At 48.0% G+C, this 12,958-nt stretch overlaps 2 protein-coding genes across 2 annotated transcripts; both read left to right on the top strand.

The window, feature by feature from the left end:
- Positions 1-2,089: 2,089 nt before the first annotated feature.
- OR52W1 (olfactory receptor family 52 subfamily W member 1) lies at positions 2,090-3,048 on the top strand. The gene is given in 2 exon segments (XM_036095919.2): positions 2,090-2,927; positions 2,930-3,048. Coding segments are annotated over 2 exon segments (957 nt in total).
- Positions 3,049-7,973: 4,925 nt separating this feature from the next.
- C11H11orf42 (chromosome 11 C11orf42 homolog) lies at positions 7,974-12,721 on the top strand. Its single transcript, XM_036095917.1, has 3 exons — positions 7,974-8,045; positions 11,520-12,318; positions 12,591-12,721. Exons 1-3 carry the CDS (start codon positions 7,974-7,976, stop codon positions 12,719-12,721), a joined length of 1,002 nt encoding a protein of 333 aa, XP_035951810.1.
- The last annotated feature ends 237 nt before the right edge of the window (positions 12,722-12,958 follow it).

Below are 12,958 nucleotides of genomic sequence, written 5' to 3'. Positions count from 1 at the left end.
AGAGGATAAAATGCCTAGTGAGGATGTGAAGTGAGGGGAATGATGCAGCATTGTGACCTAGCGTTAGGCTACGACTGACCTTCCGACGATTCGTCAGAAAGAGGATCGTCTGCTTCCCCGACAGTGGTTGAGGGCATCGGGCAACTGAAACTGCAGAAGCGAAACCACAGATAAGGGGGACTACCGTAGTCTCCCCTTCCACCGCTTCTCCATTATTCACCCGCTGCCTCTAACACTTCTACAAGGAAAACTCCAGGTCTTTTTCAAGGTAGAGTGTCCTATTTATTGGTGTATTTATGCACTTTCTAATCAGTTAATATGTGTAAAGTGGTGCCACCATTTTTATTAGGGTCCTATCCTTTTTTTAAATGTGTCACTGACGAAGTTTTTGAATGTTGTACCCTAATGCCACCTTTCCCACAAGCCCCATTTTTTATTACATTATCTTGCATCGTGTGGTGATTTTTAGGATATGTGTCGTTGGAGCAGAATCGTACCCAGTGGTTGATGGTGAATAGCTTCCTTTCTCATCTCCATGGGTCCCGAAGGCTCCTGAAACTGTAGGAGCTGCTGTTAGTCAGTGAATGCTGCCTGGCCATCAGGACTGTCACACAATTACAAGCAGTGAGTATTTATTCATAGACAACGACATACCAGGCACTGAGCTGTGGAGATGCTGGCGAATAGGAAGCACTGCTAGAGAGAGAGCAGGGAAGTAATTACAACAGAGGGGACCGATGCTATCCAAGAATACAGCAAGGTCTTCTCTCTAGACTTCAGGGAGTCGGCAAGGACCTCCCAGAGGAAGTGTTCCTCTTTCCCAGATCTCTCCACTCCCATTAATCAGTCTCTTTCCTTGTCCCCATCTCTACTTCCTGAGTTACCGTGCCATCACACTGAGCAAGGAGGCGGCACAGGGAAGAGTTAATGCGGCACAGGTGGGAGGGGTAAGGGCCCTGGGGGAAGCAGGTGGAACAGCCTCATAAAGGGCCCCAGAGGCATCGGCCAAGGTGAAGAGAAGCTGCCAACACACAGTGCTCAGGATCTTTCTCCAGTCAAGTCTTCTGCTGGTGCTTTCCTCCTTGTTCAATTATCCATTCAATGTTTATTAATCTTCTGCCATGAGCTAGATTCTGGGCGGAATCGGTTCCACTCACCCTGCCTCCTCCAACATCAGAGACGCTTCCTCCACAGATGGCTGTTACTCTGGGTTGAGTGCCATTTCCTCCCCCACTGGCACCTCCACTCCCTCTGGCACCCCAGGAATAAGACTTTAGTGGGACCCCTTTCTGGATCGTGAAGAAGGAAGGGAGACATCGAAGCTCCCTTTTTTGCTGCCATCTCTTTCTCTGTTCCCAACTTCAACTCTCCAGCCAGTGTTCAAGTTCACTCCTTCAGCATCAAGTTAAGAATAATGTAAGCAGCCCAAAAATGCAGCAGGTTTCCTCCTGTCACTGCAGGCTTCCAGCTTCACTCCAGGTCCAATCTTCCTCCTCCTGTTTCTCCTTTTCTCTCTGCTCTTCTTCTCCGAGGGCTGATGCCCAGAATGTTCAAGCTGGACAACGCTACAATCATTGTGTCCACCCCCCAGTGTGGAGCTGAGGAAGCTGAGGCCAGGAGCTCTGCCTACGGATATAAGTCAAGGGCAGTGCAGCCTGGGGCCTGATCCCCAACCAGCTCTGGCTTTCTCCCCACCTTACAGAGACTGAGGCGGACTCTACTTTGGATCCTGAGGAAGAAAAACATTCATCTCAGCCCCAACTCTCAGGTGACCTCCAGCTATAGCAGCCACTGCAACAGGGAGGCCCTCCTTTCTCTCAATGCCGGTGTCTCCCCATTTCTCCCCCTACAACACTCATGGGCTTTCAGGCACAAAGGATTCTCCCATCCAAGCTGGGGTAGTGGCCTTGATTATCCATCCAAAACCCCAACCAAAAGTTATAACCCTGTGATCCCCCAACCCTGCACTACCCCTACACATACCCCATGGATGGGCCTGTGCCACTGTGACACTCTCCAAAATCTCTCCCCCTCCCTCCCCTATCAGAAGTCATGCCCCCATGAGCCTTAAAGCTTTGCGCCCCACAGGATGGCAGAAGGTCCACATCCCAACTCCACCTTCCCACGCCCAACCTTCTTCATACTGACTGGCATTCCAGGGCTAGGGGGTACCCAGGCCTGGCTGACACTGGTCTTCGGGCCCATGTATCTGCTGGCCCTGCTGGGCAATGGAACACTACTGGCATTGGTGCAGCTAGATTCCACACTGCAGCAGCCCATGTTTCTACTCCTGGCCACACTGGCAGCCACAGACCTGGGCTTAGCTACATCTATAGCCCCGGGGTTGCTTGCTGTGCTGTGGCTCGGGCCCCGGCCTGTGCCATACGCTGCCTGCCTGGCCCAGATGTTCTTTGTGCATGCACTGACTGCTGTGGAATCTGGTGCGTTGTTGGCCATGGCCTGGGATCGTGCTGTGGCGGTAGGGCGTCCACTGCATTACCCTCTCCTGGTCACCAAAGCCCGTGTAGGCTCTGCAGCACTGGCACTGGCACTGAAAGCCGTGGCTATTGTTGTGCCTTTCCCTCTGCTGGTGGCGCGATTTGAGCACTTCCAAGCCAAGACCATCGATCATGCCTACTGTGCACACATGGCAGTGGTAGAGCTGGTGGTGGGCACCACGCGGGCCAACAATTTGTATGGGCTGGCACTTTCACTGGCCGTGTCAGGTATAGATCTCCTGGGCATCACTGCCTCTTACGGGCTCATTGCCCACGCTGTACTGCGGCTGCCTACCCAGGAGGCCCGGGCCAAGGCCTTTGGCACATGTAGTTCTCACATCTGTGTCATCTTGGCCTTCTATGTACCTGGTCTCTTCTCCTACCTCACACACCGCTTTGGTCGTCACACCGTCCCAAAGCCTGTGCACATTCTTCTAACATCTACTTGCTGCTGCCACCTGCCCTCAACCCACTCATCTATGGGGTCCGCACCAAGCAAATCAGGGACTGGCTCCTGGAAACCTTCACAGTCAGAAAAAGCCAGTTCTAATGGGCAGAAAACAATGGAGCCTGCTGGTGGAGGTGAGGGGACATACAGAAGAGTCTAGGGCCTGGAGGTGTGGATTGTATCATCTTTACCTACTGTAAACATATGACTGTGATAACCACTCAACAAATATTTGCTGTGAAGTCTCTACATTATCACTAGCATCTGCAGGCTTTGGCCTATCCACGTATCTTGCTCAGGAGGCAGAAGGCAGGGGGCTATACGTTACCATGCAGGAAAATAAGATCAGGAATTACCATGGTTCATAGTACACAAGATTTAACTTAAAGAAAACTCTCCTCCCCTCCTCCATCATTTTAACCTAAGTCTCCCCATGGTGCCACACAAAAGCTCCTCTACAGATGCTAGACCTGGGGGTCTGGGAAGAGTGATGCTGCCTCAGGAGGCAAGTGTTTGTGTACTTGTCTGGGATCACAGCCCTCTCCGTTTCTACAGCCAGATTCTATTTTCAGCCTGTCCTTAAGGAAAGAGTTACAGGCTTATTCTGGATAATGTGCCCAGACTGGGGTCCCAAATTTGGCCAGCACACTGACCTTTGCCATTCCCAGTCCAGAGAATCCTCTTGGTCTCATGTGTAATTACTATTTCCCCTACCCCCACTCTCCTGTCAATATCTCAAGAATTAATTGCTAGAACTTCTCTTCCTGGGCCTACAGCCATAGGGGTCAGAGGTCCAACTGAAAGAAATTTTGATATCCCAGGAAATCATAACCACTTCACCTGCTTGCCTGAGGTCCAGTCACTGTGGTCTCTTACCAGTTTGCTCTTCTCTGCATCCTCAGCCAAGAACACTGAATTCCCAAATAAAATCCACATCAGCACCCCCATTTGTCCTGGTCAACATCACTAGAAGCACATGATGTTGGTGCAATATGATTAAATAGGAATATTTTGCTCCATTGTGGCTAACAGAAAATAGAGATATTACACAGTAAGTGTCATGGTGTTGCCCAACAGGGGACTGACTTTCAACTAAGACTCTACACTGGAAGGGACATTGCGCAAAAGATCTTTCACACCAGCATGGAGCTGAGAATGAATATAATCTCAGGCAAAACCCAGGGATTCACCATTATAAGGTCGGAGAAAGCCGCAGGCTGCACAGGCAGACCCAAGCTCTCTGGGAAAACTATCATAACCACAGGTACTGCAGTCAGCCATGAAGACCTAAAGGCAAGTGCAGTGCTGACCACTCAGCACAGAGAGCTGGACCAAACACCATGGGATACCACACAGAAGAGGAGGCTGCAGATCTGAAAAAGCAGGTGATATCCTCTCCAGGGCCACATGGGGTCTTACCAGGTCCTCATTAACGGGGAGCTGAAGAGACAGTGCAGAAACTTTACATGATTTTCAGAGGTGTTGTCACACTGAGATCTACAGCTGTCCTCGAGTGTGGGCTTAGTCATTCTCAAGACTAATCTTTTTCATGAGGTTCTGAGTTAAAAAACTCCTCAGGCAATGATTTTGTGGATAACTGTGACAAAATCCTAATCCTAATTGGTCATGAGTCTTTAAGACGTCCATATCCTTCTCTCAGGGATTCCTCTTCAATAAATCTATCCTGACAAAATAATTAGAGATGTAAACAAAGATGTATGCAGTAAGATATTTATTACAACATTATTATAAAGAAATGTATATGTGACGTCCTGTGTCACACATACACACACGCACATTTTTTGCCTTTCCCCTCTGGTACATGAAAAGGGAAATCCTAGGCAGTCAATGTTGATAAGCAATGAATTCTGTCACCTTCCCACCACAGGAAACCTCTTGTCTAAGGCACCTTCATTCCCTGGTTGTGCACAGCTCCTCAAGGCAGCTGATTCCAAAGTTGTGCATTGTTCATTGCAAGAACCTTCTTTCTTCAAGCCAAAAATCCACCCCCTTGGATATTAGTATTTTGTTTTGGATTGAGATACACACCTACCATGTGATATGCTTAGAAGACTACCAGCACTCCCTTTCTCCTCACAACAACCTGAGAATAATCCCTTATCCACAATTCCAAAATAAAAAAAATCTCTGAAGAAACAATAGTTTTTTTTATAACTTTGGTCCAAAACCTGACCTGAAACGTCAGGATGGTATTTATAGTATTTATTTATCTTACTTGGTGTGAATATTCATACATTTAGCTTCAGAAATACTGATGTGTTTGATTATAGGGCACTGCCCTAAACCTCACTGGGGTATTCCTTTATATATGATAAAGGCACTATATTCCCTTTCTAAAATCTGGAAAAATCTGAAGTCCAAAACACATCTATCCCTAAAGGTTTCAAATAAGGGATGAGGGACTTGTACAGTTATCCCTGTAGCCTGAGAGAAGTGAAGAGACTGGTCAGGGCTCTGTATCCCTCCAAAAGCTCTGCTATCAACACTATTCTATACTACTCTGGAGGTTTTTGCAGAAAACCCCATGTTCCCTAAATAACCAGCCCCTGCCTGTTTGTTTCTCTCATGCTCTCCAGTCCAGTCACCACTCAGATATGTTGCAGATCATCTGTGTCCAGGGAAACCCCAGAATGTGCCACACTGGAGGCAACCCCATGAGCAGGCTGTGGCCCAAACAGCCCAGCCCTTAGGCTCAACTCCATCCAGAACTCAGTTGTCATTTGTTTTCCTTCAGCAACTTTCAATCTGACTCTATGAGCCAAAGGGAAAGACAGTCTCATTTAGGGCAGTGTGGAATGCAGGGAGCTTAAAGAATCATCAGCAGCAGAAGAGATGAAGATATGGGCTTCTGACTGAGGAGTTCATCTATACCCAATTTCCCCCTCTTAGCCCCTCTACGAAAATCTGAAAGAGATCCTCCTCACATTTCACCAATAGCCCATCATCCCTGTCCCTCCCCTATTCACCCCCTTCTCATTCTGGAATCCCCTTAGGATATGGATGTACATCATTCTCTGCCTGTGTTTATCAGTAACTCTCGTCTCTGTACCTCTGCATCTCTGCCTCCTTGCACTGTCTGTTTTGCCCCACATCTGTGTCCCTTGTCCTGGTGTATGTCTCTCTCGCCCACTGCTGTTTACCTCACTCAGGATTCCTTTCTGGAGGGAACAGAAATGCCAACTATACTACACCAGATGACCTCTCCTGGTGTAGGGCTAGGAGGGCACTAGAGGAAGAAATTTGGTTTTGCCTGCCCTGACAAGAATGCTTGGGGTTTCTGGTTTGGCCTATTGCAGCATTTCTCTCATCCTGCCCACTTCCTTTTCACTACACAACTTTGCATATCCACTGAGCAGGCGCCCTCCCACCATACACTCAAGAGAACAGAAGGGATACAGCAATTTCTTCCTTCACCAAAAAGAACTACCATTCAAATTTTAACTTAAAAGCTGGAATCAGGCCGACTTGGATTTGAATCCCAGATCCTCCATTAACTCACTGTATTCCTTGCACTAATCTACTTAACCTCTCTGAGCCTGTTAATTCACTTGTAAAATGAGGAAATACTTCAAGAGGTTACTAAAAGGACTAACCAGGATAATGGATTCAAAGTGTTTGGCACAGCCCCTAACATACACAACTTCAACAAATATTTGATATCAATTCCTCTCCTGGAGCACAGTCCCATGCCCACTGTCAAATCTTTGCGTAAACACCTAGTACCCACACAGTTATAGTTGTCTACAGAGGCCTACCCTCCCGAGGCCACTTACATCATGTAGGACCATTCCCCGTGCCTTATTCTCATACCACTTCAGCTAGCTCAGATGATGGCCGACTTCATGGGACAGCCCTACATGCTGGGCCAGGATAGGAAAGGATGCTCCCCATACAGAAGTGGTCTTCCTGAGCACACAGGAGACTCTCCATAGGGACTCAAGAGAAGACTCTTTGGACAGGTAAGAGGCAGAGTGGGAGAGTAGCTACTAGAAAGGCTCTCCAGAGTGGTGGTTTTCCGAGGAAAAACCACTTTTTTCCAGCAAACACCAGGCTGAGATCTCTGGACAGACACAAGGGGAAATCACACACAGATTAGGGCTGTAGTAGGAGAGTGCCAGGTAGAACAGATCAGCCTAGGACAGGGAGTGGCACATGAAAAAAAATTTCCTGAAATTTACCTGGGTAACTCTGGCTTCCTGAAAGTCCTCTCCAGTTACTAAGGCAACATTATCCCAATTAGATTCTTATCCTCCACATTGTCACCACTCATATGGCACCCTCCTACACACACACCTGGTTTTCACTGCAATTGTAACCCACTCATTAATAATGAGTTTCAAGCTAGGCTGCACATCAGAATTGCCTGAGGAGCTTTTAGAAATCCTGATGCCTAGGCACACTCCAAACCAATTAAATCAGAATCCCTGGGGGGTAAGATCCAGGTATCTGTAGTTTTTAAAGCTCCCAGGTAATTCCAAAATATGACCAAGGTTGAGAACTACTGCTTGGTTCTCAGTCTAAGTCCTGATTTAAACTTCTCCCATGTCCTTCAAGACCCCTATCTAACCTCACAAAGAAGTCATCTGCAGCTGATAAGATAACACAGTAAATTGCTTCAGGAGGCTGCTGAAGGGGGAAGCCTGATTCTGCTTCCTTAAAGAACTCAGACCAAGAAAAAAACACATACACATGCACACATGCACTCCTGCAAGCACACACAGACATATACAAATGCACCCAAAGAGACCTGCATTCTTCTCCCCTAAGGAGGAGAATGGATAAGGACTTCTGTTCTTAAAAAGATTATGGATATGGACTCGGGCTGTGGGCATAGTGAAGCTAGTAAAGTAACTGCCCTCTCCCCACCCAAGGCCCCATTATCTACAGGACCTCTATGACCTCATGCTGTAGTAGGTCAAAGCCTAAGGCCTGGGGCCTCACCTCCCTGGGCAACTTGGGGTTCCTGCAGCAGCCACTGCCCTGCCTAACCCCTCCCACACCCCACCATGTTGGTTGGTACCCCCAACCTGCTGACACTGGATGAAGCTGATGCCACCTGGACCCTCATCAAGGATAAAGTAAGAGGGCCAAAAAGAAAGTAACAAAGTGTGACCTAGATGGGTCTGAGCAACTTATGAGTAGGAAGGGGTGGGAAGCCTGAAGATAGTAACAACTAATATTTACTCAGGGCTTGCTCACATGCCAGACACTGCACTAAGTGCTTTGCATACAGTGTCCAATTTCATCACAATTGGAAAAACGGTAAGAGGTTCCTAGAAAGGCAATTGGAATCGAGGAGAACTGAAACAAGTGCTAAGTCAGGGTAGGGCTTAGGAGGGCAGGAAGGTTTCCTGGAGAGTGATATTCTAGCTAAGCAAATAGAAATTATTCTCACGTAGAGGGTAAAGGAATTCCTGGCTCATAAATGGTGCTTACTAAACACCTAAATCAGTTAATGAGCAGGTGGGTGGGTGAGTAAGTGAATGGCGTCCTAATTAAAGGTAGAGCATATGCAAAAGCCAGGAGAGGAAAAAGAAAAATGCGTATTTGTGAATGGCAAATAGTCCTCTAGAACAGAGTTCAAATGGGTAGTGAAAAGGAGGTCAAAGAGGTACAGGGGCTGATCACGAAGGGCCCTTTAAACTTTCTAAAGGACCTTCGACCTCTTCACAGATACCTCCTCCACCTTTAACTTCCACAGAATGGGAAATTTGGGTTTTGAGCAAAATATGTAGATTTTTAGGAGCAGGCGTATGTCAGCTGTATCTGAGTTGCAGGTACCCAACAAATCCCACCAAATCTAGATGGCTACAATTTCTGAACTTGGAGAATTTGGGGATCAGGTTCCAGTTATGTAACCTCAAGGATAGGGAATTTCAAGCACTCGTGGAAGGCAGCCCACCAAGTTTAAAACCACCATCTTAAAGTAGTGCTGACCAGACTCAAAGCAGCCTTAACAGCATGTGGCTCATGTGGCTCCCATTTGAAATGGAGCAGCAGCTCACCACGAAGGTCAGCTTCCCAGGGAAGCAGAAACAGGAGAGTCAAGGCCCTCCCAAGTATCAAAGTACCTGGATTCAGCAGTGTAAAAGGTTGGTCCGGACAAGATCAAGCATTTCATTAGGCTGAAAGTAAATGTGATCATCAACTAGTAGAAAGCTACACTATCTCTCAGCATCAGAAAAATTCCCTATTTAAATGGAAAATTGTCAGGAAAGGCAAGGTAGAGATTCAGAATAAATCACTGTGGTATGTGGCAAATTCAAGGAGCAGGACACCTCTGAGTGACCTGGTTTCCTCTCTCCAGAACTGCTGAGAGTTTACTGAGCACTTTGTAGAACATATAGCTAACAAGAATGTGGCTCAAGAGCTCCTCATTCAGAATTCAAACCAGCCAAGATACATCAGGAAGATAGTCTTCCACCTTCATTTTTCCCGGGCTGCCCCTGAGAGATCTATATTTGCAGGCCTCTATGTTCCATAGAACTTTCACCCAGAAATAAAACCGCAGTGGGAACGATAGGTAATGGTCTCAAATGATGACTCTACCAAGAATAGTCACCATAGCATAGAAATCTTATTTTCCCTATTTTAGGATAACTACTGGGAGCCTCAAGGGTAAGAAAGAGGGCCTAATAACCCTCCCCCACACCCAAGGCAAATTCATGTCTATATTCTGGGAAAAAGCCTCCAGCTAAACTAGGGATTCACCTTTTAGCAGACACTTAGACCATAAGAACCAGGTATTTCTCAAAATCCTATTAGAGAGATACCTCCTGGGGACACTCCTATTTGTCTTATTTGTATAGGATCCTAGGGACCAAAGGAGAAGCTAGGGTAGGATTCTGAAGTTATACTTGGTGCTACCCTTTTTTTCTCATGGGACAGAGCACTCTATACAAAAATGTCATCCACCAGTGCTCTGTTGTCACCCCTGGGAAACCCAAATGGACCTTCTCAGAGCCCTGTTCTTCAGCCTGATGCCCCCACCAGAAAGAAAGTATTCCATGTCTCAATAAAGCACAGGAATGATGGGAAATTCTTCCATGCACATTAAGAAAGAGCACCATTTATTTCCTTGGCTAGGTGACAAAGTGCAGACACAACTCCATCAGTTAGCTATCCTCCTCTTATGCTATGGGGCAGCACTTCTAAAACAGCTCTATGTAGCAAAAAACAGATTGGCCTTAAGGGATCATTGATGAATTCTACCAGAAGACCAGCAAAGTGGGCAATGCCAGCAGTAGGGAGACAGACATGTGGGAATTCAGGGCTGAGGAAGGGGAGTAGAACAGAGTATTTTCAGAATAGGTCTCAAACAGGAAAGGGACCCAAAGAGGGAATTTTATGTACTCCCTAGCAGAACACAGAGCCAGAAGTCTCGGCCAGCAGTATCTTTGATGAGTCGAGATCACACCTACGTACAATTACTAGAGAGGATCTTACAAGGTTTCCCAGTTGGTCATGAAGTTAAACTTTGCAGAACTGGATTATCAAACCAAAAAAGCCAAGACAAGAAGGACAAAACCAAGAGGAACTAGAATCCCTAAAAGCATATTGGGACAGCATTACAAAGATGAGGCCTCAAATCCCTAAAAGAACTACTCCCTGTAGCCAGGGCAGAAGATGTTGAAGAATGGTCATTCCAAACCTATCTCTGTGTACCCATTGTAGTGAACGACATCACCCATCTAACCAATCATCTAAGACTAATCCTTCATGATTCCTTTTCCCATACTCCTTAACTGACCAAGTTCTACTAATTCTATAACCTAAAGATCTTCCCCCATTATTTTAGTTGAAGGCCTCACCATGTTTTGCTTGCAGTTATACAATACTCTTACCCGATCTTTCTCTCCTTATTTTGTCTTGCTATTCAAAATTAACTTTCTAAAGCACCTTTCTGATCCTGTCCCTCACCCAGAGCCCTTCAAATGGCTTTCCATTGCCCTCAGGATTAAATTCCTGTCAGCACACTTTAGATCTTTCATCGTCTAGTTCCTGTGTGCCTGTCACTCTTCAGACCCTATGTTTAAGTACTATGAAATTATGTGTTCCTGAATGTGCCCTTCTTAGTTTATAAGTTCAGGTTTTTTAACTGGCTGTATCCTCTCCCTGGATTGACCATCCTCCTACCTAACTAATTCCTTCAAAACTCAAGTATTACCACCTAGAAACGAGACATCTTCTGATCCTCTTCTATCAAAGACAAAGGCTACTAAATCACTTCTGGTGATTTAACCTTGCTATTATTACTTAGCTAACTACTACGGTCTACATCTTCGTCTCCTCCATTAGACTGAGCTATAATAAGACATGGTCAAAGCCTCATGCTTTTATGTACTCCCAGTATCCAGCAGGGTCTGACACATAGTAGACATTCAAGGTTTTGCTACAGGACAGAACTATAAAATAAGCAGGAAGCATAACAGCCTGAGCACGCTGTGGAGATGTAATTGCACAGTGAACAATGGGAGGGTCAATCTAGAATAGGCTACCAGGTAACTCCTGACCCTAACTCAGTCCCTGACCTGTAAACTGGCCATCTGCAGGTTATCGAGGAGCGCTTTGGGCCCAATGTAGTGGCGGTACCTTTCCTGTCGGATGCAGCGTGCTATGACCTACTAGGTGTGCTAGTGAAGCAGTCCCGCCCAGCCCACACCCGCCTGGCTTTACCAGGTCGGCAGGGTCGGCGGGCACTACAACCAGTGGGGCCACTACCAAACCTCCTGGAGCAGGCAGGGTCTGAGGGTGCCTTTGCCCACTGCACTCGGGAATACTCACCAAACGGCCGAGCAGAGATAGCCTATGAAGAAATGCGACTGTTGGATGGGCAGCCCTGCCGGATCCGCCTGCACATGGGTGGCCTGCGCAAGAAGGTGGCCTTCCTGCTGCTGCCGCCAGGGCAGGTAAGCCTACAGCAAAACCTTCCCTGGCTCCGAAGCACCCACAGCATCTATGTCATCTACCAGGTCTTCTCCTGTTCCTGGCTGCAGCTGGGGCTGTTCCCTACAGCCCGTGAGCCCCAGCTGCTCCGGTTACAACGGTCACTGCCTGTTGCCTTCTCCTGCCTCAAGTTTTCACTGCACCCCAAAGGAGTGCTGGGACCACAGAAGCCTCTGACCAAAGATCCACTGCCCCATGGTGCCAACTGGGTCAGACCCAACCTCGGCATCATGCCACCTCTGGCCCCCACATCAGTCGCTGCCGATACCCCTGAAGCTGCTGATGTACCCCCGCCTGTCCCAGCCCCACCTACACCACCTCCTCAAGAAGGGCCAGAGGGCAGACCCACCAGATTCTCCTACAGGGGCCGAAACCCCTTCCGCAGGGGGCCCCAGATGCTGTCAGGTACTGCTAGGAGATATGAAGCTGAGAGGGATGAGATCGGGGAGAGGGGAGAGGGCATGGGGAATATAGGAGTGTGTGCCCAGGAATGTGTGGGGCACCCCTTACTCCACACTGGATCCCAGTGACGGGGATGGAGTGAGGGAGCCAGGGGTAATGAGGGGGAAGCATGGTCCTGGTGAGGGGGTGGGCACAGCACAGAGGGCCAGGGAGGGACCAGGGAGGCAGAAAGATCAGGGCATGAGTCAAGCTGTGACTATCCCCAACCCTGGCAGAGAACTGGCTCTTCAGCCCCCGCAGCCCCCCACCAGGAGTCCAGGGTGGGGGCCCCGGGGACCCCGACCGGCACTCCATGTCCCTGCCCCTGCTGCAGGGTCTGTCCTCAGAGTTCGACAGCGACGAATGAAGCTGAAGCGAGAGATGCAGGGGGCGAGGCCCCCAAGATCTGGAATAGGGATACTGGTCCCCAATAAACATCAGCTGCTGCTCCCCAAAACCATCCTTGGCCCATGCTGCTTCTTCCTTCTGGGGGCTGATGGAGAGTCCCTACTTTTTTCCCTAGGCTCCATGACCCCCTCACCCTTTAAGGGCATGAGAAGCACCTTGAAACCTTGGCACCAATGTCCTCACGAGAGACAAAGTA

The sequence above is a fragment of the Halichoerus grypus genome, chromosome 11 (genome assembly GCF_964656455.1).
Source record: "Halichoerus grypus chromosome 11, mHalGry1.hap1.1, whole genome shotgun sequence".
Taxonomy (NCBI): domain Eukaryota; kingdom Metazoa; phylum Chordata; class Mammalia; order Carnivora; family Phocidae; genus Halichoerus; species Halichoerus grypus.
This window is presented reverse-complemented; position numbering and strand designations above follow the sequence as displayed.

Excerpts from the sequence above, each read along its gene's own strand:
- C11H11orf42 (XM_036095917.1), top strand. The coding sequence starts at position 7,974 with ATGTTGGTTGGTACCCCCAACCTGCTGACACTGGATGAAGCTGATGCC. Across the intron at positions 8,046-11,519 it reads GGACCCTCATCAAGGATAAA|GTTATCGAGGAGCGCTTTGG; the intron begins GTAAGAGGGCCA and ends GGCCATCTGCAG. Across the intron at positions 12,319-12,590 it reads GGGGCCCCAGATGCTGTCAG|AGAACTGGCTCTTCAGCCCC; the intron begins GTACTGCTAGGA and ends CAACCCTGGCAG.